Source organism: Pelobates fuscus, chromosome 4 (genome assembly GCF_036172605.1).
Source record: "Pelobates fuscus isolate aPelFus1 chromosome 4, aPelFus1.pri, whole genome shotgun sequence".
Lineage (NCBI taxonomy): Eukaryota > Metazoa > Chordata > Amphibia > Anura > Pelobatidae > Pelobates > Pelobates fuscus.
The window spans coordinates 351,624,077-351,651,694 of NC_086320.1; the positions used below are offsets into that span (position 1 = coordinate 351,624,077).

Here is a 27,618-nt window from a genome sequence, read left to right on the forward strand (position 1 = left end):
GTCACCTTTCTTACGTCACGGCGGGTGTCTTCCTTCCTCCAGTCAGCGAGCTGCCGGTGAGCGAGTGACCGGCCCCCCGGTGTCCGGAGAAGATGTTCACGCTGTGCAGCACGGTGCAGCCGCAGGTAGGAGCGAGCAAGGAGCACGACAGGCGCTGTAACGCGAGACACAGCCGTAAAGGGAGGCAGCCAGAGCTGGCCGCAAAAATAACCGCTTTCCATAACATTACCTGCCCTGTCACTGTGATGGGGTTATAGCCAGTCACCATAGAGGCACTGCCCTGCATACAGAGCTGATCTCAAGCTGGGTCCCTCACTGACTGCCCCCAGGGAGGGTTACCCAGCAGGGCTGGGGCTGTCAGACAGGAAGCTGGGATTGGATACAGCTGCTGGAGTATTTAAAGAACCACTATAGGCACCCAGACCACTGCCTCCTCACACTTAGGAGGCACCTGCCGGGACTAGAAGATCAGAGATTTCAAATTAACAGAATTTGCAATAAAAGAAGGGTAAACAGGAAGTGGTTTAAAGGACCACTATAGGCACCCAGACCACTGCAGCTTAATGAAGTATTCTGGTTGCCAGGTCCATCTAGGATTAACCCTGCCTGCTGTATACATAGCCGTTTCAGAGAAACTGCTATGTTTATAATAGGGTTAATCCAGCCTCCAGTGGCTGCCTCACTGACAGACGCTAGAGGCGCTGTGATTTTCACAGTGAGAAGACGCTGCTGTACTGGCTGAATGCGTGCGGCTCTTGCCGTGCATGCGTATTCGTTGGATGAGGAGGAGCGTCCCCAGCGCCAAGGGAGCCCGGCGCTGGAGAAAGATAAGAATTTAACCCCTTAACCCCCCCCTTCAGCCCGGTGGTAGAGGGACCCTGCGGATGGGGACCCTATAGAGCCAGGAAAACAAGTTTGTTTTCTTGGCACTATAGTGGTCCTTTAACATTTTGCTATTCATGTGTCAACAGCTCTGTGTTTATAAACATCTATATCCTGCAGCAGGGGGAGGTAAACTTTTGGCACTCCAGATGTTGTGGACTACATCTCCCTTTGGTGCTCTGCTAGCATTCTGTCTGCAAGAGCATTGTGGGAGATGTGGTCCACAGCATCTGGGGTGGTGGTGGAAACCTGTCCTAGTGGTATCCCATGGGGTTAGTGTGCAATGTGCCATAGGGTTCTTTTAGAATGAGATTAAAATGGATCTGTCATTCACATAAATTATATCCCATGGGAAATACGTACAGTTGATATTGTTCTTTAATGTGTTTTACTTTGTCTGAGAGGAAGGCGTTGGGCTGTATTTACCGTATCTATAATGAATATCGCTGCCTGTCTGACTGTCAGGGAGGTTTTTCTTCCCCGATTTAGAAAAGTGCAGACTAATACAGTTCCACGCAATAGATTAGTGTTCAAACTCAAGGAAATTGGTCTAGATGAAAGTGCTTGTACTTGGGTAGAATATTGGCTTAAAAACAGAGTACAAAGAGTTGTCATTTATGGTAAAATTTCAAGCTGGACAGAGGTGGCAAGTGGTGTCCCTCAGGGGTCTGTTCTGAGACCCCTTCTATTTAACAAGTTTATAAATGATCTTGAAGACAGCATTGAAAGTCATGTTTCAGTGTTTGCAGATGACACAAAACTCTGTAAAATAATACAATGTGAGCAAGATAATACTTTGCTGCAGAGGGATTTAGATAGACTGGGGGACTAGGCACTCAAATGGCAGATGAAATTTAATGTTGAAAAATGCAAAGTTATTCACTTCGGCGTAAAGAATACACAAGCAACATATACCATTAATGGAAGCGAATTAGGGATAACAACACACGAAAAGGACTTGGGAATTGTTATAGATAACAAACTATGCAACAATGTGCAATGTCAATCCGCAGTGGCCAAGGCCAGTAAGGTATTGTCATGCATGAAAAAGAGCATTCATTCTCGGGACGAGAATATCATTTTGCCTCTTTATAAATCACTGGTAAGACCACATATTAAATATGCTGTGCAATTTTGGGCACCTGTTCTAAAGAAGGATATTATGGCACTAGAAAAAGTGCAGAAGCGGGCTACACAATTAATAAAAGGAATGGAACATATCAGCTATGAAGAAAGGTTAACAAATTTAAACCTATTTAGTTTCGAAAAACGTTGCTTGAGAGGGGATATGATAACATTATACAAATATATTCGGGGCCAATATATGGTTTTATCAGAGTCCATACAGATGTTCAAACAGCTACTAGATGCATACTTGCAAAAACAGAATATTCAAGGATATAATCTTTCAATGTAGGATAATAACTGCTTGATCCAAGGATACATCTGACTGCCATTCTGGGGTCAAGAAGGATTTTTTTTTCCTAGCTTGTTGCAAAATTGGAAGTGCTTAAAACTGGGTTTTTTGCCTTCTTTTGGATCAACAGCAAAAAAAAAATGTGAGGAAGGCTGTGCTTGATGGACGCAGGTCTCTTTTCAGCTATGTAACTATGTAATATTGAAATTGTCACTTTGACACAGTCACGAAAATGACAGATTCCAGACACTATCGTTCCGCAATACACTATGCATACCAGGCATTTTCTTTCGATGATGCTGCGGGCTAGGACACTGAATCATACGGAAAAGATGAATTTTCATCAGATATTTTGTTGTGCTAATGTAGATTTAAAATGTCGTTGTCTAAACAGTGAGTTTGTTTTAGGTCACATTCTTATAGCAACCTGTTGATCTTGCTGCATGCAATGCACAACAACTGCAGCATTAAAAACAGTGTTGCCGTGGCCATAAGGAAGTTGGTGGTTCTGTATTGTTAGGGCTAGGGTTTTAAGGATTAGTGGTCTGTGTCTTCAAGGCACTCTGGTTTTAACTTTAATGGTTCTCCACTATTCTTTGTGAAACCTGTCTGATTTGTTATAGGGGTTAGTGTACAACATTATTATTTTTTTTTTTTTACATTGGTTTTTTTTCTTTGCTTGCGTAGCGACATAAAACGCTTGTACAGACATTTTATCACACAGATATTTATGACCGGAAATGTCACAGGTAAGATTTACAATGTCATGGGATTGGACCACATGTTTTATAATAATTATAGAACAAGGTCAAACATCATGTAGTATAGCCAGCTTTGCTCTTAAAGGGAAAACTCCAGTGCCAGGAAAACAATCAGTTTTCCTGGCACTGGAGGTACCCTCTCCCTCCCACCCCCCAATCCCCGGTTACTGAAGGGGTAAAAACCCCTTCAGTCACTTACCTGAGGCAGCGACGATGCCCCTCGTCGCTGTCCCCTCCTCCGCGCTGCTCCTCATGCTGTCTCCGTCGGCTGGTGGGCGAGACTGATCCCGCCCACCAGCCGAGGAGACCTCATGCGCATTTCTAAACCCCTACATGCTTTATTAACCCTCAATATGGAACATATGGGGTGGGCGGCAGCATTGTAAAATAGCTGTGTGATACAAAAGTGAATATAAATACAAAAAACAAGTCTTGTGCTCAAACTCCCACTACTCTTGGGTGGCAGCAACAACCATGGTACACATCAGCCCCAAAATTGGTAGCGAACTGGATGTTGAATTGCAAAAGTGCTGATTTGAAAAAAAATATCTAACTTGTCTGTCGCTGCTTAGAATTCTAAAAGTCAGCCTAAAATAGCTGTCATTGGCTCACTATAATACAGTGTAGTGAATACACTTGTTTCTATTCTTACTTTGTTTCAGCACATCACAATGTAGCTCTCACCCTTATCCCCACATCTACTATCTCATCAGGTTATAGTCTGGTGACTTCTTTATGTTGAGTTTCTGTGCACCTAAACAATATATTGAAATGATCTGGGACTCAAAACCAATTACAAGTATCAAAGCAGACGTTTATTTTTCTTTTTTACATTTCTTAGCTATTTGACAAAAAGAAAACTTAGATAAGTGTTTCCCCTCTCTAGTATGCACTTATAACATGTTTGGCTCATTTTAATTGATTTATTTTTTTGTTTCTTTATGATGTAAACATGTTACTTTGGGTCATAGTGCTGTGTCATTATTTTTCTATAGTGTTAGAGTTCTATAACAATGGAAAGTACCACATTTTTAGTTTCTGATTCATCAACATTTGGTTTTGTAGAGAATTTTCCTTTGCATTGTAGGGCAGGTAGACAGTCATACTGGTCATTAAAGGGGCACTATTGTCACAAGAACCACTACAGCTTAAAGGGACACTATAGTCACCAGAACACATACAGCTGATTGTATTTGTTCTGGTGAATAGAATCATTCTCTTCAGGCATTTTGCAGTAAACACTGTCTTTTCAGAGAAAATGCAGTGTTTACATTACAGCCTAGCGATAACTTCACTTGCCACTCCTCCGATGGCTACTAGAGGTGCTTCACACTGTGCAGCACTGCCATTCAGTGTCTCCACCCTCTGCATGGAGAGACTGAACCTTCCTAATAGAGATGCATTGATTCAATGCAGCTCTATGAGAAGATGCTGTTTGGCCAGGGCTGTGTTTGGCTTGTGCTGCACAATTTGCACACCTATGTTCAGAATCTCCACGCTCTGCATGGAGACGCTGAACGCTTCCCATAGAGATGCATTGATTCAGTGCTTTTCTATGAGAAGATGCTCATTGGTGCAGCACAGCATTTTGTCGCTTATGTGCAATAGCTTCCCAGTGCAACTGTACTGGAGGTGAGAGCGATTAGCATATGAGTGCTTGTACCCGCACTCTTTCAGTTCATTTTGTAAAACTTACAAAACATTCCAAAATGACAATACCTTTTCACAATGGCAGATTTGCCAGTTCATTCACCGCACCATGTCACATCATCTGTTGTTCAGATCTCCCATTGCGCTAGTGACATGATTTCAGTATTACCTTAAATGTGCACACTGTAATGCTGCATTGGAAAGGCGAAATACATACTTTTCAGTTGGGTATTTGTGCTTCTTTTAAGCAACTTTGGATGGACCAAGAAGTATTGAGAAATAAGAATACATTCTAGAATAGACATTTCTTACTTGTACAGTAAAAGGTGGGGCTGGAGTGGGAACGTGGTAGAGGGATGTCTATTGCAACTGAGGTAATGGAAAATCCCTGTAAATCACACTCAAATTGTAAAACCCCAAAACACCAGCATGCAGAAAAACATGTAGTGACATCCAATAATTAGTATTCTAGGTGGAATGCAAAGTGTCTGCAGGAGACATGAGACCTGTAAGTAGAATTACTGTTTTCGACTTTGTTTTGTATCTAAAGCTTACTTTCGTTCAAACATGGCTCTTTGGCCACACAGTGAATTTAACAGAGTTCTGCTCACACGTATGTGCCGAACAATTAGTATAAGAACACCCAACTGGGGACCCTCCAATGTTACAGGATTTCAACTTCTATAACTTGTTGCTAGCTGGACGGTTGCAGAACATTATCTTGTGTTCTAACATCAGCCTCAATTGAATTTTTTTGTGGCTATTCTTTCTCTCTCCGTCTCTCTCCGTCTCTCTCCCCCCCATTTAATATTTTTTTTTTTTTTTTTTCATTCTTTATTTTTACTGTGCACGTAAATTGTACAGGCTGGCGAGAGGTGCCCCAAAAGCAATCCTCCGGCTTCTTCCACGCTTAACATGCGGGACACGTGAATGACAGGCACATTTTTTTTTTAAATCGGGCTTAAACATGTGGCTTTAAACACAGCAGGAAATTATAAGTATGTTAGGATGTTGCTATAACCATGCTATAAACAATCTGAGTAGTGTAATTGCATATCAGTAGTAGTAACACGCTATAAACAATCTGAGTAGTGTAATTGCATATCAGTAGTAGTAACACGCTATAACCATGCTATAAACAATCTGAGTAGTGTAATTGCATATCAGTAGTAGTAACACGCTAGAAACATGTTAGATATTCACCGCTTCACGTTGCTAGATTAGTTACGCTTATACATATGAGACTGAGACTCAATAGCGTTGCTAGAATAGTGCAATAACCCTGTTATGGGCAATCTGGTCAGTGTAATTGCGTATCATTGGGGATTACAGGTTAGGCATATGAGCCTATGTCGTACGATAATCATCGCTTAACTGTGCTAGATTAGCTATGCTCACGTATATCACAGATTGATAGGATTGATTTGCACGTGTTTTGTTTTAAACAAGATGTATACGCATGGTCAGCAGAAAGGTTATGCGTAATGTCATTGGTTATAAACGTGTACATGAGACAGGCAAGCGTAACTTGTGCCATTATAATGATAACAGTAATAACTTGAGTTAGCATAAAACTTGTGCTTGTAAACTGACTGTCTTGCTGTAAGCATATGGTTAATTATGTTAGCACTAAATTGTGAGAAGAGACTGTGCGGACTTACGAGAGGCTGCAAAGGAGGTTCGCAATATACAAGTATGAGTCCCTTAATAAAAATTAAAATAAGACAAGAGAAAACTAAGATAGAGATAATAGTTAAACCGGTGAGTACAAGAATACCCCTGTTTACTGCCAGTGCAGGTTTGCATAAAAACAGCTCACTGTCTGACCAGTCTGGTGGCAAATGCAGTTGTGGAAGTTCATCTGGTAGGGAGCTTTAGGCACTTTGCCTAACTTTAAGTCCCCTTCTGGAGTTGACTCACCCAATGCCTTGCTGGGGGTGGTAGTGCGCCTCTTGCGCTGACAGTTTCGGCGGTGATGTGTGCCGCATTCCCCTCGGGTTGGCGGTGTGTGGATAACTAGGCTGCCCGCTCCGGTAACTGTCAGGAATCCGTGCTGGGTCTCCATGGAGCTTGCACTTAGGAGCAGTGTTTGATGGTGTGTTTGTGGTCCACTGTCGGCTCTGCTTCGCGGGTGTCTTCTGGGTGCTCGGAGTGCTTGTGCGATTGTGTCCCCTTCTGAGGCGCCATGTGCGGGTGAACCGGAGCGACAGGAACTTCCCGCCTCGCCGCCATTTTGGGGCCTTCATCTTCTCTTGAGTTGCAGGCGTCTTTCGCTTGTTTAGGAATGGGAATGGAGGTGAGTGATCATTAGGCTGCTGTTGTGCAGTGGCATGCATTCTCCCTTCCAGGTTGCGCCAGGATTTGGCAAAGGCTCTGTGTCCGGTCGTGGGCTGATCAGGGCATCCAGTCCTGGCCAGCTGTCGTGCTGTAGGTGCTCTGGACCTCTCACTAACCTGTGGTGGCTGGAGCTTGTGCTCTAGTCGGGCCCAGAACTGCTCCCACATGGCTTCAAACCTTGCGTTGGAGGCCGCAACCCAGTCGTCTGGGGGCTCTTGCTGTGCTTGGGCAGTGTTGCCGTCGGCCATTTTAATCAGGCCTCGTGGGTCACACTTGAAGTTTCGTGCCTTGGTGCAGTGCGTGGCTGGATGTTTTCCAGTCGGTTTTATGGACCGGGATAACCCCCACCGGTCCTGGGGGGGGAGGGGAGGACTTCTTCCAGGCGGTTCCAGTCCCTGCTTTTGTGCCCGGGGAGCGGCCGTCTCCCTGTGGCGCAGTCGTAGGTAGGCCGCAGGCCTCGGTGTGTCCAGTTGGCCGCGCCGGTACTCGTGTGGGGTACCGTTCGATGCAGCAGCCTCTCCCGGTTGTGACTATCCAGGTCTGCGGCTTGTGAGTCGTGGTAGCTGGGTGTAATGCCCCGATTTCTGTTCCCAGACGTGGGAGCTCTCGGCCAGCACGTCTGGGCTGCTCAGTTGCTTGGCTCCGCCCCCCCCCATTTAATATTTAATATTTAATTTTTTTAAAAAAGTTCTAGTGGGAGAGATTGAGATTTGCAGTAAAATTCCCTTGATATTCGTGTTTGTTGCTGTTTTTAAGAACAAATGTCTTTGTATTGTATTGATTTTTTTTTATACCCGGTATTTGCAATAAGGCATTAGGAAATGGCACTTTGTAATATATTTCTGGTGCCAGCTGTGAATCACAGACCTTAGTCAGTCATTAATGATCTCTAATTCGATTAAACTGTAAGCAGCATTGCATAAAAATTAAAGTGGCAGTGAAAGTGTGAGACCTGCTTTAGATTGAATGGCTTTCCTAATAAGATGAATGTATTCTTTAATCATGGGGACAGTAATAACATGTATTTGTTAATCGTGTGTGTTCGTTCCCTGAAAATAAGCCCTAGTTTTTGTTTTTTGTGGGATGCTCGTAAAATAAGCAAAGAAAAACAAGTTACCTGCGCTCTCCTTAATCCCTATGTATTTTTAAACAAATGGAGTTTTTTTTTTTTTTTTTTTTTTTAGTAACCTCCAATGGCCATGAGAGGATAAAGCCCACCTTCCAACCCAGGTGGGTCCTAACTCTAACCATTCACCTTGCTTCCTTGAGCTTCTGGCAAAGATCTCTGAGACAGAAAGGGGTATTTTTTATATACACCCCTATATATCATTAACAAGGTGAATGGTTAGAGTTAGGACCCACCTGGGGGTGGGGGAGAATCTGCCTTGACGTTGACAGGTGGGCTTATCCTCTCATGGCCATTGGAGGTAACTAGAAAACCTCCATTTGTTTAAAAATACATAGCAGGTAACTTGTTTTTCTTTGGTTTTTACTATATATTGGGGCTGAAGTGTACTGTAGTCTTTGCTGCCGCCCAGAAGTGATGGGAGTGAGCGCGGGACTTATCTTTCTGCATTTGCTCGTAAAATAAGCCCTACCCAGAAAATATGCCCTGCCCGCTAGTTTGCTAATATCTGTTCGGGGAATTGTCCATTCGCGAGTAAACTTATTCGGGGAAGTTCCCCTGAACATAAATTTGCGGGATTCCATTCGAGTTTAAGCTAGTCTATGTTTGGAAAAGTTTCCCTGAACATAGATTCACGGGAATCATGCCCTAGTGAACTGGTTTATGTTCGAGGGAATTCCCAGAACGTAGACCTGCGTGCTACTGTTTCCCCGGTCTTACTTTCGGGGAAAGGTGTGCGTGTGCGTGTGTGTGTTGCAGCATTTCCTTAGAATCTGATGTTCTGTAATTAAAAAAAAAAAAAATCAACATACTATATTGGAAAATCATAGGCATTTGTTTCACCTGTTTTAAAACTTTCGCATATTGGGAAAGTTTACCCTTTGCAGGAAAGCCACCGCCAGGGACCATAATAACTTAATTTCTATTAAGTTGTTATGGTACCTGCATGGCCCCTTTTAAAGGAACGCTATAGTCACCCAGACCACTTTATCTCAATGAAATAGTCTGATAGCAGCTTTCCTGCCCCCTTAACCCTGCAATGTAAAACATTGCAGTTTTTGTGAAACATCAATATTTATGTTGCAAGGTTAACTCCTCCTCTTGTGATTATGACGGAGTAAAACTCGGTCATGTGACGCGGAAGCCTCACAGGAAAGCTTTGAATGTGAGCTTGCCACTTGCCACACATGCCCATTAGGTCCCTATTCTTCTTCTATAAGGAGCATTGGTTTGGACTGCCATGGAGGAGAGGTTTAGCAGCGCCAAGAAGCCACGGCGCTGGAAAACGGTAAGTAAGACTGCGATGGACCTAGAAAGGAGTAGGGAGTTGGGACTATTTAGGTTTAGTAATACAGCTTTGTATTCCTAATCTTATAGAGTTTCTTTAAGCATTAGTTTACAGTCTTTGATCCTTTTTGTTTTGTTACATAGAAACATAGAATGTGACGGCAGATAAGAACCATTCGGCCAATCTAGTCTGCCCAATTTTCTAAATCCTTTCATAAGTCCCTGGCCTTATCTTATAGTTAGGTTAGCCTTATGTCTATCCCACGCATGCTTAAAATCCTTTACTGTGTTAACCTCTACCACTTCAGCTGGAAGGCTATTGTTTATTAATTATTTTTTTTTAAAATCAGACAAGATTAACAGATTGTTGTATTTTGATTCTCTGTTGTCGCAGCTTAATGTAGGTTATTATGCACTGTGTTGTTTCTTAGTGACTTCAAAGCATGTATTTCTCATTCAGGTAACCGTTCCTCTAAGCCATCTCATTACTGCCTTCCACTCTCCAAAAACCACTGCTTATATCCCAAGCTCAGCCTCCATCCAGAAGCTAAATCGCGATGTGATTCCAAAACCGGAAATTTGCCACTCAGAGGTAAACCCTATTGCTGTCTTAATGAAGATAAAATCCTTTTTCCATTTTTGTAATTTGTCAGGCAACCCTTGCATCTCCTCCAAGATCCACAATTTTCATTTACATTCCACAGGGAGTGTTCACTGTTGCAACCTAAATAGTCTATTCAAAGCAATAAGTTGTGTTTTACTTGCTCGGGGGTTAGTTAATAGACACCGTTCCACCTTATTTCCCATCGGTCAAAATGCAACTAAACGCACTCTGCTAAGTGGGTTCCTGCAATTTTCAAATGGATGTAAAAAAAATGCAACCAAGTTAAATGCAGGGTTTGGGATTGATATTTGTATGGGTACATTTTTTATTTTTTTGCCTTCTTATTTATTTTTGCAGGAAGGGAATTGTAGAAAATTAATGAATTAATTTCAGTTTCAATTCGGCTCTCTTTGAATAGCTGAATAAAAGCACCGCTTTATAGACAATTAATAGCCAGTGCAAATACGTTAAGCACTTGGCTGAAACAGCTGAGTTTGTGCTGATTCAGCCTTTTAGCATTTGGTGAGTATACCCTACAAATCTGCTTGTCGTTACTTTTTGTCCTGGGACTTTTCAGTTACTTAAATATTTTATTTGTTTGACCTTTTATCCAGCTGCTTTATTGAACTTCACTGCTGTACGCCAGGCTTTTTCTGTCATGCCCTGTATACAGGGTCATGTACCTATACAGTTCTGCATGAGCATTAATCATCAAAGTATAGGTGAAAGGTCAATGTATAATTGATGCTACAGTAAGTGGAATCCACCGGGCAAGGTTCTCAGATATAAATTGCATATTTATAGATAGTGATATGTTCATGCATATTTACTTGGTATATATTTACCATATCGCCATATTCTTTCCAGGTGCTTGTGAAAGCCACAAGTTGCAAATGTATTAATGCCGTTTGATTTTTCTACCAGCCTACAATCAATCTGAAAGACCTAGGTCTGTCTGAACTGAGAACGGAACAGTTGGACAAGCTTTTTGAAAGATTCCTCCCTGGCGTATGCGCAAACAAACAAAGCATTCCGTCCCACTGGCACACATCACATGTCTCTGCACAGTCTTTCTTTGAGAATAAGAATGGTGAGTGATTCCCTTTTAATTGAGAGAACACTTTAAACTCTGAGAACAGATATATCTTTATTAACCGCAGCAGCTATCAGAGAGCTAAATTTCAACAAGAGCAAATTCCAAACCATTTTTGTGTTTGCTTTGTTTTAACAAGCACCTGTGTGCATACCTGTTTTAGGCTAGGAAATATTATGAATTCATGTGATCTCCAAATCTGAGTTTACTTAAAGGGGCCATCTACACACCATAACCACATTAGCAAGTCTTTCCAGTGGTACCTTCTTCTCTGACTTTTCCTAAGCAGATGTTCCCCCTGCTTCAATAAATAGATCAGTTTTATCCATTTTTGTATGTAAATGATGTCACTAAAGCAGAAATGGGGACTTCTACAATGGCCATATCAGAAGAGGAGGTTGGACCGAAGGCAACAAGCAAATAATTGTGGTGAATAAATAAGGGAATACTAGCTTTTAGGTTGTCCAAGCTCGAACAAATAGGTGAACTGGAGACTATTTGGTTTAGAATTTGCAGTTCCATTATGAATTCCACACAGTTCCCAAATGTAGTCAGTGAACTTAAATATTTAGAATTGGTATGTGTCAAATAGGCTCTCCAGGAACCTATAAATCTCCTTTAGTTTTATTTTTACATTTTTTTTAATATTCATGTTTCCACCATCCTGTCCCTTCCTCCCATCTATCTTGGCTTGACTTTTCTGGGAGTTGTAGTTAAGATTTTCTCTTTAATATAGTCCTATATTGATAATTATTTACAAATACAAAGTAACGTTTTTGTTTGTCTGATGTATTTTTTTTTTTCTCCTACAAACCGTGATGAATGAATTTGCTTTGATTTCTCTCTGTGTTGCAGGTTATTCCAGTGTTTTCCGTGCCTTGCATTCCTGCTCCATGCAGAGACAGCAGCCCAGCCCGCTCAAGCAGGTGTGCACAGATCTTCAATACTGGCCAGGTAAAGCAAACGTTCCTTTTCTGGAAAGGTGTATTTTGTTATTCATAAAGTTAAAGGAACACTATCTAGCCCTCTTTGCCCCTTAAATATAGTACAATCTTACATTTATTCTAGAGTGCTAGCTTTGCTCCTGATCTGCCTCCTTGGCTGATATCATCAGAAAGCTTTGGATTGGCCAAGATTGTCAATTCTGATGATCTCTGCCAAGTAGGCATGTCGGGTGGTGGAGTCAAACACCGTTCTTGCCGATCTCTATCTCCCTATAGAGATGCATTGAATCAAGCTGCTTAACATTGAACAGGATACTGTATGTACATTGTTCAAATCTATACAATAAAAATTTTAGTTTGTGTAGATGAAATGTCGGCTTGACTTCACTTGGCTTTTATTCGGTGATTATGATTATGCCTCCTGAAATCTCCTATTATCTGCTTATTCTAATGAAAGGTGATATTATGCTGCTTTAGTTTTAAAAGCAAAGGAAGTATCACTCTGTAATGGAGGGTGAGCTGGTGCAAAATAGTCTGTCCGAAGGAAAGCCAGGCTATAAAAAGAGGTTTTCATTGTTTCTTGAAGACTAAAAGATTATGATGAATATTTAACATCAAATAGACAAATTAAAATGTTGTTTAAAATTGTAAAAACTGGTAAAATTTCAAAGGAAACAGAGATGGGAAATACCAACATCCTGGACAGTAGCTGTGCTTTAAGTTTTTTAAGGTTTAAGTTGAGAACCACTGGTCTAGCGTGTGCTAAAATGTAATATAATTTGATCTATTATTTAGCTCTTTCTTTTGTTTCTTTTTACTGTTAAGTAAAGATCCTTATTTAAAATTGTCCTTTAGTTTTCATGCAGTCTCGGGGTTTTAAAACGTTAAACCCAAAAGTTCGTCGCCTACAATCAACCTCTGAGAGAATTGGCGAGAAAGAAAATGCTGCTCCATCTTTCATGAAGGTGCATCTTCAAACTAAGCTCCCTCTGTCCTTTTAATTGCCTTCATTTTGTTATGTATTTGGGAAAGGCAGACATTTTCAGAAGTTAGGCATAGTGGTGAATACATTGGGGAGAGACGTGTGTTTTAAGAAGACAAAATTCTTTAAAATAAACTTTTTTATTTTTCTTTAAAGATTTTTAATCTCTGCAGGATTGGTAATTGTAATGAGAAAATTTAATTTGTGAAGTAAAGAATATGCTGCTCTTTGATCCAGCCTCCTAAAGTTTTATCTATTTATGATCAAGTATATTGTAACTTTTGACAGTATCACTATTATTAAGTTCCTTGTTTTGAATGGACACTCCGGGCGCCATAACAATTTTACTCAATTTTTTATCTGTCTATGGGGCGCTGCTGAGAGCATGAACTGACTTTCTCAGCAATGAAGCAAAAAGATAACGATCATTTCAGTCAGTTTTCTGAATGGGGAGCTAGTGAAAAACAGAGCGGTCTGATTGAAGCCTCGGACGAAAAAAGGAAGTAGAGGGGCAGAGCAACTGGGCATTATCTTCCAAAGTTTGGGGTGGAAGGGTTACCATATTGAAAGGGGCACCTTTGTCATAATATGCCCTACTGGACACTATGGGGAAAGTGTCCACTCTCACTGTGCAGTGAAATCTAAAATAAAAATGTTTTTCTCACCTTGAATCCAGCGCCGGGCGAATCTCCCAGTGCTGTATTTCCACGCCCCCTCCTACATCACAGGAGCCTCGCACAGTCCAACCACAGGTTGGGGCAGTTATAGGGAGTGTTTTTTTTTTTTTTTTTTAAAGACCCTTGGATTTATTCATTTTTTTAGAAGGGTAAATATTGTGGAAGTCAATATTTCACAAATGTATTGCGTATGATAGAATTTCAGTGGCCATGGAAATTAAAGACTAATAGGGTTTTATTGTTAAAAGTGGGAGTCTTGAAGAAATGACAATGGAGCAGCATGTATTGGGCCTTAATAGTCAAGTTAAAAAACAAATAAAAAACTTTGCACTATTTGTATAATTCCTCTATATTTCTAATAGTTTTAAATGTTCTAGTTCTCTGTAATTACATTTTAGTAAATACTCTCCAAATGTTTTGTAAATTAATTTTAATTTTGGTAGTGTTTTAGGCTAGAATATTACGATGCGGTAGTAATATCATATTTTTTTTCCCCCAGGGATTTTTGATGAGAGATCGCATTCCAGATGTGGAAAACCTGGACAAACTTGTAAAAAATAAAAATGTCCCTGAAGGACAACAAGATGCCTTTAAAACCGGGTTTGCCGAAGGATTTTTGAAAGCACAAGCTCTCACCCAGAGAACTAATGGTAAATTTAAAAAAATAAAATGCACACAAAAACCTAAATTACATTGCGTGTAGTAATATAAATTGCACTGATTAATGGTGTTTTTTTTTTTTTTTGTTTTAGTGTTTTCTGTGTTTTTTTGCTATTGTTTCTCTCCCCCCCACAACAAAATTTGTTGCAGCTGCATATGCACGTGGCTGGTGTAATTGTTCTCCTAGAAAACAACAAAATAATATGTATAGTAAAAGTCATTTATGTCTTACATACTGCAAGCTATGCTTGGACTTCAGAAATATGGTAGACATATTATATTTTTCAGTGTTTTTAACCCATTCATGTACAAAATATACATACGAATATATTTTGTGTGTGTGTAAAATGGTATAAATATCAGTGTTAATTTTGTCGACTAACAATTTTAGTCGACTTTCATTTGAGATTTAGTTGACTAAAACAGTTCAGATGACTAAAATACGACTAAAACTAAAATGGCTTTTTAGTCAAAAGACTGACTAAAATAGGGTCCTGAGAAAAAATGAATTGTTTATTACAATACATCCAAGCTGAATTGTTATTTACCCTTTCCTTGTGTGTGTTTTGAGCAAACCGATATAAATATAAATAAATTAGAAAGGTGGTTGTTTTAAGGCTCATTTTTCCCCTGGTTTTTCTCCTAGATTCCCTTAGAAGGACCCGGCTGTTCCTACTTGCTTTGCTTCTCCTGGGACTGTATGGCTTGTCCAAAACACCATTCTTGTCCGGTAAATATTCAGTTTTGCAATTCTTCTAGTTTTTGTTGTAAGTGGTTTCTATTGCCTTTGAGCCTAAACCGGCAGGGCTACTTACTAAAGTGAGAATTCAAGATGAATTCAAAGTGAATTTCAAATTCACGGCCAGAGTAGCTGAACAGAAGGCATTGCTGACTTAGTTTTAAAACTTCCATTGGCAAGTAAAAATGTAGCTCTGCCGAATGGTGAGTATTCTATGGCTTGCAGTGGCGAGTAACTTTATTACGTTTTTTTTTTTAAAGCCCTGCTGTAGGAATTATTTGCTTGTCGAAGTTAACATTCCATTAGAGAAAATGAAAATCACTATAAAGCCAAAATGTAGTGTTGAATAGTACCTTTGCTACACAATGACATAATTGTGATCTCTTTGCAGTACGATTTCGAACAACATCAGGGCTTGATGCAGCCGTGGATCCAATCCATATGAAAAATGTGACATTTGAGCATGTCAAAGGGGTGAGTGCAATTATCATAATGGGTTCACCTTTCCTGACCCACCTAATCTCTTGGAGAGAAATGATTCCAAGAAAACTCTTGCATTAAACTCCAATGTTTTGTGTGTATTAGATTGTCATGTGCTGTTATAAATCAAAATTAGCAACTGCAATATCGTATTTTCAGATAATGGCAATACGGAAATTCACACACAAACATTTTAATATATTTATATAAAAAAAATAAGCAAAAGTTTTCATACCGTGAAAGCAGAGTACTTCTTAAAGTATGAATGCTTTTCAGAAAAGTAAAATAATATAACACACCAAAGCCAATTGTAGATTCAGTATCCATCCATAGAGATCAAGAAGAGGATCTAATCCAAGTTGTTTATATAAGATCCCTAGCAATTCATGAATGCTAGTACATTTCAGTATGATGGCTAATTGTGCTAAATCAGATTGGCTTTCTAACCATGTAAAGATCTAACCAATAAGAAAACAAAACATTTTGCTTCTTACAATGTGATTCTGATTCTTGGGTACTTGGAGAAGAATCTGGGAGCTTATTGACCTGGTATTTACTAAACTAATTGTAAATGTTTATAAATGTCATAGAAAGGAAAATTACAAACACAAATAAAATTCTAGCTCAAATTAATCTGTTAATACCCAAATTAACCATATCATACCCAAATGCTCTTAATAACACGTAACAAATAATATTCAACGGCCATGTATGTAAGAAGTCCAATCACATAGTTTAACCCCTTAGGGACCAAACTTCTGGAATAAAAGGGAATCATGACATGTGACACATGTCATGTGTCCTTAAGGGGTTAAAACAAACAAAAAAAAAACTGTTCTATCTGGTAGATCCAAGATATACTCTTTCTTTAGTTGTTTGAATGTGTTTTCAAATCACACCACTAGGTGGCAGGCATATCCTCCTTTCAATGGCATTTTTCATTTACGGCAAGAGTTTAAAAAGATATTAAACACAAAACTGACCTCAGACCTCTAGACACCTTGTGCAAAATATCTTCGCAGCGCCCCTCCGTTCAAAAATCCCTCCCAGTACTATGTGATGTGTACCAGTTTATCACAAAACTCCACAACAATACAACTCACAGTAATGTGCCTAATACTGTATCACAGAGCTCCCCAACTATAAAATGGCTTTTGTATGCTCCATTGTAATAAATCTCATAATATTACGTAGTGTGTTGTTTGTGCGTTATATTTGTAATAGGCTTATTGAGTGTGTATGATAGGCATTTAATTAAGATACATATATGCATGTAAGCCCATGTTTGAATGCAGGTGTGTATTTTATCAGAGTCACTTACACAAAGTTCCACAGTCAGATGCATATAGTTATACTCGTACACTATCAAATACAACCACAAGCACTCCCAAGCGCATAGTCACACACATTTTCAGGCAGACAGTCTCTCACACACACCCATACACCCCCTCCACACACAGTTTCAGGTAGTTAGTCATACACCCACAGGAAGACGGTCCTATACTCCGTTATAGGCAGACACACACACACTCACTGACAGACATACAGTCTCTCTCACACACACACACACACGCAGCTGCTTCTTTACATTATGGGCACTGGGAGAGAAGTGCCTTATCCGGCTCTCTGGGTGATGGGCAATAAAATCCTCCACCTGGTGCCACACAGCCCTCTACATAGTGACACCTGCTCTATGGGGTGCTCTGTGCACCTCCTCCTCACCTGTTACCCGGGACATGTGCAAGCAATGTCCGCTGCATGGCACCCTGTGCGGCCACACATCCCGCATAATCCTAAGGCTGTCCCTGAGTAATGACTGCACAGCGCCATGTACAAGTACTTGGAACAGTATGCAAATTTTAAGATTAGCTTCATTCTTTAAAAACGATTCATAATTAAGCTATTATGGTTTGTTTTTTTCATCTCTAATAATTTGTTTTTGCTGGCAAATAGGCTGAAGAGGCTAAGCAAGAGTTACAGGAAGTTGTGGAGTTTTTGAAAAATCCTCAGAAGTTCACCGTTTTGGGTGGCAAACTTCCTAAAGGTAAAACGGTTTGTTTGTTCTCTGAGTAAATTCTACATAGTTATTCCCTGCACTGGATTCAATGTATGCAGGTTTTTATTTTTTTTTTATTTTATTATTTTGTTTTATTTCTTTATTTTTAAATGGGGGGCTCAAAAGTGCTACAGATCCGGTATATTTAGGTCATATTGTTTCTTTCTGTACAGATTAAGAAGCGGCTCACTCATAAAATGTCTAAATTCTATAAGGCTACTTTAAATCGCCTATCTCCGCAAAAAAAAATTGTTATGTCCACCACTACTTCACAGTACCCCAATATTAGTGGGTCCTACACTAATTCAAATGTGGGGTACAAATTAAATAGTGCAAGTACTGTATAAGATGAAGTGTGTTTAAATAATCTACTTGTAAGAGCATTGAATATCTCGAAGTCAAAATGAATGTGATAAATGCAATTCTAAAAAATTCAGTGTCAAAACTAAACAATTGTGATAGTGCTTTTATGTATATACTGACAATGCAAATGATATATCTGCTCAATGAAAATGTATAATTGAAGTGACATTACTATCCGAAACCTCCACAAATGTATACCTGTGGTTACCTCCAAAGGGGCCCCTGAAGCTGGGGGTTTTGGCTGGGTGCTTAACCCCAAATCTCATCTGGATTCCAAATTTACATATTAAAAATAAAAGGAAATTGTGGGGCATACCTGGAACATGCATTTTGCAGAAATGGTGCTGCTGTAGTCACCAAAATGTATATACAATACAGATTAAAGAACAGCGCACTCATAAAATACATTTCAAAATTCTATAAGTCTACCTAAAATTACCTATCTTGGCAAACTACATCATAGTACGCCAATATCGACGGGTCCTACACTAATTCAAACGTAGGAGATATATTAAATAGTGCTAAATAAATGTAAGTGTATTTAAATAATCGTTTTGTAAGAGCATGTAAATATATATAATAATGTTACTTTCAGGCATTCTTTTGGTTGGACCTCCTGGAACAGGGAAAACCCTCCTGGCTCGTGCTGTTGCAGGAGAGGCAGATGTTCCGTTCTACTATGCATCCGGCTCTGAATTTGATGAAATGTTTGTTGGAGTGGGAGCCAGTCGCATTCGAAATCTATTCAGTATGTCTTTTTGATTGTATTACCCATCAGCAAAAAGTGTTGGAATGCAGGCAAAATTTTAATTGGGGGATGAGGAGGCATAACCTTTCACTTTTGTTGTAGAGATATTAGTAGTTTTTAGTAGATCTTTTTGTGACTGTCCAATCACAGACTTCCTAATACAGCCTAATGAGAAGTCTTTGCAAGTCAGGTGTCCTGGGCATTTGCTGCCTCTTGAGTTTAGCTCCACTGAGCTAACCAAACCAGGAAGTAACAGAACTTGTCGTCAAACTGTCAATTTCTATTGAAATCGGCACTTCTTGTAAAATGATAAAATATGACACACTCTATACACATAAAGCTTTTCAGCAAGCTGAAGTGTCCCATTAATGCATTATGTTCTGTAATTAAAGCTAGCGGTGAACATTTTCAGATCACGTACCACTAACCAGGACAAACTACTCCTCCATCAAAGCACAAAGCAAGTTAAAGACTAAACCCCAAAGCGCTTTAGATATCTGAATTGCAAAATCTAGGTTTGAAATAATGATTTGGACAAATTCTCCGTAGAATTGTCCAGAGTTTGGTGAGTAACTTATCCAGGATTTTCAGTTTGGGCAAAGAATGGGGAGAGAAAGATTGTAGTGAATTATATATTTAGTTTAGGAAATCAATTGCTCCTGCTTCTGATTGCTTATGGATCCTGGAACTTGGACTAAGTTTATACAATGAGTATTTTATTTTATAGGAGAAGCAAAGAGCAATGCACCTTGTGTAATATTTATTGATGAGCTGGACTCTGTAGGCGGCAAAAGAATTGAATCACCAATGCACCCATACTCAAGACAAACCATTAACCAACTTCTTGCCGAAATGGACGGGTAAGTACTTTAAACTATAAGGTTTCCATAGACTCCCGCAGGTTTGATATAGTTTAGGCATGGGGTTTAGAACAGATCATTGGAAATTTCCATGGCTGCAGCATGTGTTTCCTCTCTGCACCAATAGTTTTGCATAATGGTAAAAGCTAAAGGAGTCAGAAAATAAAAAACAATTTTGGAACATAACTTTTTGCCTATATGTTTGTTGCCAACTTTGCATAGCTTAAAAGGACACTATAGTCACCCAGACCACTACAGCTCAATGAAGTGGTCTGGGTGCCAGGTCCCTCAGGTTTTAACCCTGCAGATGCAAACATAGCAGTTTCAGAGAAAGGCTATGTTTACATTGCAGGGTTAAGCCAACCTCTAGTCTAGTGGCTGTCTTCCGGACAGCCACTAGAGGCGCATCTGCAACGCTGGAGGCATATTATGCTTCCACCACGCATGCACATTCGGCTACGCTGACGTCAGCAGAGGGAGCTAACGTCGGCAGGGGAGGAGAAGTCACCAGCACAGAGGGAGCCCGGCGCTGGAATAGGGTAAGTAACTGAAGGGGTCTTAACCCCTTCAACACCACGGGAGGGGGCCCCTGTGGGTGGGGGCACCCTCAGTGCACTATAGTGTCAAGAAAACCACTTTGTTTTCCTGATATTATAGTGATCCTTTAAGATGTAATCACGTCGTCCATAACATTAAACTTAATTACAGTGAGGTTTGGGGGTTAATACAGTATAATTTTCATGATGATTAACCGTCTCCTATTTAGGGGTCTCTGCACGTCTCTATGTATGAAATGGAATGGAGAGTTACTAAACGATCCCTCTACCATATAAATATTTTAACTTGTCTGAGAGGCAGGCGTTAAAGCACTCTCTGCATGATACATGTGATTTGTGGGGTGGTTGGTTTGAGGCAGATTGTCAGATTTGTGCACGTTTAGTACTAATATGACCATCAAGTTCAAACCTTCACTATCTCACTCTGTCGTTTATTCCTTTGTAATGCTGCTCAATCAAAAAACACCTATGCACAGTGGCTGCCTTGTGGTTGATAGAATGGGAAACAATTAGGGGTAGGACTTAAGGGTACAGAGTTGCTAACCTAATCTGATAACCTTATTTGCCTGATCTACTGGTTTAACTCTGCTATAGACTTTCAGAGTTTTATCCATGTGTCCACGGCACAACTCAAGAGCCAAGTTTCCTTTTGGCAGTAGTTACATAGTTACATAGCTGAAAAGAGACTTGCGTCCATCAAGTTCAGCCTTCCTCACATTTTTTTTTTTTGCTGTTGATCCAAAAGAAGGCAAAAAAAACCCAGTTTGAAGCACAATTTTGCAACAAGCTAGGGAAAAAATTCCTTCTTGACCCCAGAATGGCAGTCAGATTTATCCTTGGATCAAGCAGTTACTACTCTACTTTGAAAGATTATATCCTTGAATATTCTGTTTTTGCAAGTATGCGTCTAGTAGCTGTTTGAACATCTGTATGGACTCTGATAAAACCACTTCTTCAGGCAGAGAATTCCACATCCTGATTGTTCTTAGAGTAAAAAAAAAAAACACTTTCCTTTGCCTTAGACAAAATCTTCATTCTTCCAGTCTAAACGCATGGCCTCGTGTCCTATGTAAAGTCCGGTTTGTGAATAGATATCCACACAATGGTTTGTATTGGCCCCGAATATATTTGTATAATGTTATCATATCCCCTCTCAAGCGACGTTTTTCTAAACTAAAGAGGTTTAAATAGTTATAGGACAAGAGGAAATTTGAGCCTTGAAATGTTCCCACTTTTGTCTCAGTATATCTTTTGACAACACAGTCTCTATGAAATTCTTTTTTTGCACGGTGGGTGAAGGGTGGCAGGGTGACAATGCCGCTTAATGAACTTCATCTCCAACAATTTATTCTTTCAGATTTAAACCAAATGAAGGCGTCATAATCATTGGAGCAACAAACTTCCCAGAAGCTTTAGATACGTAAGTAGGAGAATGCAGCAATACAGTCTATTTATGACTGGCTACATAAAGCACCCACTTACATTTAAGAGTTTGGACAGACTTGGTGGACTTGATTGTCTTTTGCCCTTTTAGAATTGGTTATTAACACATTCCCAGCATTTTCACCCAACTTTTTTTTTCTTTTAATAATTTTGTGAGATAAGCTCATTATTTAAATGTCAACATTGAAGTAGCACTTCCGATTTAAAAAAAAATAAAAAAAAATTTAATTGCAACGACCAGGTTTTTTTCAGGCTGCAGAATGATTTTTTTTTTTTTTTTTTTTTTTTTTTAAATGTGTTTAATTTGTTTTAGCAGAAACCTACATTGTGTGTATATTAAGATGTTCACCAATTTTTAACAATGTCCTCGTTCTTCCTTTAAGTGCTTTAATTCGTCCTGGGCGATTTGATATGCAAGTTACTGTCCCAAGACCAGATGTGAAAGGTCGAACTGAAATCCTGAAGTGGTACCTCAACAAAATAAAGTTTGACGTGTGTAAGTTTTAGCAGCTTTGTAGTTTTGAGATTTAGCGTGCATTAAGGGATTATTAAATAGGATATTGAGTAGAAAAATATCTCTCCATTTTATAAATCCTGTTGAAAGATATGCTTTCGAATTCTGCGTGAAACCTGAGTTTAAGCTTATGGACTTTAGCACATTCAGGCCACCCTCCATTGTAAGCACCTGTCTTAGTTCCCCAAGCTGATCTCTTTTCTATTGATTGGAGTTACAATTAACCCTTGTAATGTCTTGGATCAAGCTATTGATAACATGCAGATCAATAGCCAAGTGTAGGTTATTGCATTGTCACAAATATTAAAATAAACTATATTACTAGAGCTGACCGAAGTGCATTACAAGCTACTGCCACTTCCTCTCAGTGGGGGAAGTAGAATAGAAGTCGAAAACCACTGCTATGGCGTGATTGGTGAGGCCTTATTTTTGCCACTTGTGCCTTCTGCATTCGTTTTAAGATTTTGTTAATATCATTATGGATGGAACCCAATGCAACAGAATCGATGCTCAGTTCGTGCCAAATTTTAGAATTTGTCTGTTTTTTAAAATCTGTTTTTTTGTCTATTGTCTGGCAGAGGCCCATAGTCAAGTGACCAATTAGAGCATCAGAAGGTCTTGCTAATTCTGTGGACTTTAAAGAGTTCATGATTCATTAGATAAACTGCGTAGACCGGTTTATTTAGCACATTCTCGTTTAATACTTCTAATTGTCTCCTATAGCTATTGATGCAGAGATTATAGCTCGTGGCACTGTAGGTTTTTCTGGAGCAGAGCTGGAGAATTTGGTAAACCAGGCTGCATTAAAGGCTGCTGTGGATGGGAAGGAAATGGTAACCATGAAGGATCTGGAGTTTGCAAAGGACAAGATACTCATGGGTGAGTACTATGGATTTATGGCAAGAAGACAATTTGACACTTTGTGCAGAATAATCGGTTTCCCACTTATGTCCTCTGAGTAAATTACAGAAAGTCGCTTTAAGGGGCTCTCCAAATACGAAGTTTACCTAGAGCAGCCTCCCATTAGAGACTTTTTCTTATGGCACAGTTTCCTCTGTAATGCAGCAAGTTTGCGAAGTTCTAGAAGAAAATATCAATTTATCTACAGTTTCTAACACCTTCTTATTTACTCTATTATTATCCAGTCATTGAAGCGACCAGAGATTATCAAACCCCAGTCAGATTTAAATGGCATTCTAAAGAGCCTAACTACTACTACTATATTTTCAGGCATTTTCTTTATATCCCAACACTAATGTTGCATTTTTGTGTGTTATTTTTAGGCCCAGAAAGAAGAAGCGTGGAAATAGACGACAGAAACAAAACAATCACTGCTTATCATGAGTCCGGTCATGCTATTATTGCATATTACACCAAAGATGCAATGCCTATTAATAAAGCCACAATTATGCCCAGAGGACCCACAATGGGACATGTAAGTGTGCCACAGATTTGCATAATGTTTACTTGTGTATCCTGAGATGAACATATACTCTTAACAAACTACATAAATCTGTTAAACTTTACACACATTTTAACCAATATTTGAAAGCCATTCTATGTCTGAGTTTGGAAGGTTTGCTTTTATCATTGAGAGATTCATGCATATTTGCTCATTTACATTTAAGGTTTGCAGCTGGACAGGATAAGGGAGAGGTGTGTGTGTGTGTGTGTTGCTTAGTGATACATTTAATTAACTACAAAGATTCTACACCCCCATTCTAATATTGATTGAGAATTAAATACTGAAAACATTTACAAGAACATGTCATTAAAATAGATTTGAATCACTTCTGACAGCTGCATAGGCATTTTATTGCCATCTTTTAAAAAGATCTGCTCCTTCCATTCAGGACTGAGGGTGCACAGGCATTGTGTTCTAGAGTTAACCTATGGAGTGGCCGTTCAACGCGAATATTAACTTTCTTTTTTTAATCCTATTTTGCAGGTGTCTCTTCTGCCAGAGAGTGACCGATGGAGTGAAACCAGATCCCAGCTTCTCGCTCAGATGGATGTTAGCATGGGTGGGAGGGTAGCAGAGGAAATGATCTTTGGAGCAGAGAACATCACCACAGGTAATCCAAAAACCTGCAATCTTGTATAATACTTTTATGATACAGCCTAAATTATATACCTCTGTTTTATACCAATATACTTCATATATTTTTTTTCTCTATTGTTTTCCTTTTCAAGGTGCATCCAGTGACTTTGACAGTGCAACAAAAATAGCAAGACTAATGGTAACCAAATTTGGAATGAGTGAAAAGGTACATTAATTTTGTGTTCCGATGTTCACCAACCCCTTAATTCACGTTCAGTGGAAGCCTGAGAGCCTGTGAATTCCCAGTGTATTTACGCCAATTTTTTGTCTCATTTGTATCTTGATTCCCCCCAGCTTGGAGTGATGACCTACTCTGATAAAAGAAAACTAAGTCCAGAGACTCAAGCTGCTATTGAACAAGAAATTAGAACTCTTTTAAAGGTGAGGATGTAATTTAATTGATTAGTTATATGTTGACATTATCATTCCAAAATTTCCTTACCATCCCAACGGGCACAGCAGGGAACTATCCAATATATTATATATTCCATCCCAGCACAGTTAAGATCTTGATGCCTCTAATTGGCGTATCACCATTTTCTGTATTGCTGTTGAGTTAAAGGACAAGAAAATTGTGCACAGTATAGATCCTCCGGTTGAGGGCTTTGAGGTATTAAAGACTTTTTTGGTTATGCAATTATTTGCTTTATATAGTCTCCAGCTCATGAGTGAATTAGCTGTGTTCTGTGTAAGTCAGATATTTCTTCATAATAATAAATATAATTTTTTTTTAATTTTTGCAGTGCAGTATAGAATGACATAGAGGCCTGAGGTGCCACAAAGGCAGTCCTCTGGCTGAGCTGTACTGTATATTTGACATGCACAATTTTTTAATATAGAGAACAGAAGGAAAACGGCAGTTACATCACTCTATGCCACATTTAGGAAGAGACATTCCACGAGAGAGTTAAGCATAGAGTGGAGCAACAGATAAACGTTAGACTAGCCAAGCTTTAGGTATATGTTTTACAACAGGCTATGAAACTGGCAGTGTCAGCATATTGATAAAGTAGGTTTGACAAATAAGTGATTCAAAGCTAGGTTACGGTATCGCTGGGTGCAGATATAGTGAAGCTATGCATGGTATGGCTCAAAAAGGAAAGTACAAGACACAGATGCAGAGTATAACTATTAGGCATGTGCTTCAGTATAAAGTATAAAGAGTTCACTCTGGTTTGGAGGGCTCAGTGTGTGGTCGTCTGCTCGCTTAGAATCACAGTTCCAGCGGTGGCCTCAAGCCCTGCCAATGCCGCGATGTCGTCAGCCAATTCCCTCTGTGGGGTAGTCGCGTGTGCCTTCCAGCAGGTCACGGTAAGCCGTTGTCGCGGTCTCCCTGCGCTTTCTGCACCTTTCACCCGTGCAGGCTTCTGCATACCGCGGCGTCTGGGCTGCTAGCTGTTTGGTTCGTTGTTTAGCCCCGTGTTGGCTGAAGTGAGCATCCAGGCGCCGCAGGCTGTGTTGGGGATGCTTGGTGCATAAGGTCTGCGTTCGCTTGTGCCGGCCGCCATCCTCCGCCATCTTGGGTGTACCTTGCTGCCTCATGGTGATCGGAGGCAATGTTGGCCGGCTGCCTGTGGCACCCAGCGAGGACCAGGATAACCCCCGCCGGTCCGGGGGGGGAGGGAGGGGGAGTTAGAGGTGAGTACTGTGAGGTTGCCATCTGCAAGGTTACCAACTAGGAGAGCGGCCGCCTCTCCCAGGCCTCAAGCTGGAATCGTGGGGACCCGGTGAGTTGCGGGTACAAGTTTGGTATCAAAAAGTTTTCCTCGGCCTCCCCACTCTATAGTCACCTTCCCCGCGGTGTGCGTGTGATGATTTGGGGTATATCTCCCGTTTTAGTGGCTGGCTTGCACGAGCTATCGTGCAGCATGTCCACTCTGCTAGGAAGCTCGGCTCCGCCCCCAATAATAAGTATTTTAATTGTAAATATATAATACAGACTATTAAACCTGGGACAGTTACTTAAATCTGTTATTATTGTCTGTCTCTCTATATACCTTTTCATCCTCCTATAGTCTGAAGCTGTGATAGTTCCAGTTGCCTTGCACTGGCAATGTGTGTTACAGATCACACAATAACTGTGTATATTCATCTTCTTTCTTTCAGGATTCCTATGAGCGAGCAAAGCATTTGCTGAAAACACACAACAAAGAGCACAAAATCCTGGCTGAAGCTTTACTCATGTATGAAACCTTGGATGCCAAAGAAATTCAGATGGTCTTAGAAGGAAAGAAGCTAGAAATAAGATAATGTAATCTATTACTGTTGCATTGGTAGCCTATCAGACTCTGTTTCCTTTTATTTTAGTGTCATTGCAGCGTTCTTTAGATTTACATCCACACTTTTACTTCAGGTATAGTAACATAATTCTGCGTTATGATTTCTCAGTATATATTATTCCACGTTTCTCGTAGATCAGCACTTAATGTTAAACAAGGCTGTGCAATTTTTTTTTTTAAACCAATTGCACGATTGTGAAGAAAGGTCTCAGGATAAACCTTTTTTTTTTTTTTTTTTTTTTTTTTAAAACCTGACTTTCTATAGCCCAGCAAGTTCCTGCTGCCATCATGTTGGTACTAGGTTGGTCATTTCTGTAGTCCATCAAAATGACTGGGTTAAATCACTATAATAGGGTTAGAACATGTCATGGGTTCTCCATAAGCTACATATTTTGTTTTTGAACATTAACGAACACTCATGACTGCTGAGAAGTGCGCTCAGTTCGGACCTTTAGACTCTGGATTCTTGCATTCATGTTACTGTAAAATCAGAAGAGAAGATGATCTCCTTTATCACTTGCTGTGCTTGCTGCGTTTTGGAAACCAATGCAATATCTTTTCAAAATAAGCAGAAGGCATGCTATGCAGTGTGCTACGCACCGTACCTTGCCTGAATGTGTAACACTGTGCAAAGAGCTTTCCAGGTAATTCCTTGTATACTGATTGCACTTTGGTAGTTGTTTTAGCATGCTTAAAGGTTCCAAGTCCTCATTCTGCAACAATGGCTTTAATGTGTCCATCTCACAAGCTTGGAAATATTCCAAGTAATTAGGAGCAATTCACACCATCACCCTGAAAGCATCTAAAATCCTTCTGCTTATGTTATTTTCTACATCAACACATGAGGTGGTTTGTAAAAAAAAAATAAAAATAAAAATGTAATAAAAATAACACACAAAAAAACTACATATTTTATAGATTTTGTAGGTTTCTTTTTAGAAGCTAAACATAGTTTGTTAAATAGTAAAAGGACAACTAAATTGCACAGTGTTGGCCCCAGTCTTTCTTTTCTAGGCTCATTTATTCGCCTGCAATTAGCAAATCATTCGTCTGTTCAC

General features: G+C 39.8%; 1 protein-coding gene across 1 annotated transcript; it reads left to right on the forward strand.

The window, feature by feature from the left end:
• YME1L1 (YME1 like 1 ATPase) lies at nucleotides 1-26,744 on the forward strand. Its single transcript, XM_063452576.1, has 19 exons — nucleotides 1-125; nucleotides 9,921-10,052; nucleotides 10,989-11,154; nucleotides 12,013-12,111; nucleotides 12,957-13,066; nucleotides 14,260-14,410; nucleotides 15,067-15,150; nucleotides 15,551-15,633; nucleotides 17,593-17,683; nucleotides 18,654-18,806; nucleotides 19,534-19,666; nucleotides 21,581-21,643; nucleotides 22,050-22,162; nucleotides 22,904-23,059; nucleotides 23,464-23,615; nucleotides 24,129-24,255; nucleotides 24,374-24,447; nucleotides 24,576-24,662; nucleotides 26,388-26,744. The coding sequence occupies exons 1-19, from the start codon at nucleotides 93-95 to the stop codon at nucleotides 26,529-26,531; spliced, it is 2,151 nt and encodes a 716-aa protein (XP_063308646.1). The 5' UTR covers nucleotides 1-92; the 3' UTR covers nucleotides 26,532-26,744.
• Nucleotides 26,745-27,618: the final 874 nt, after the last annotated feature.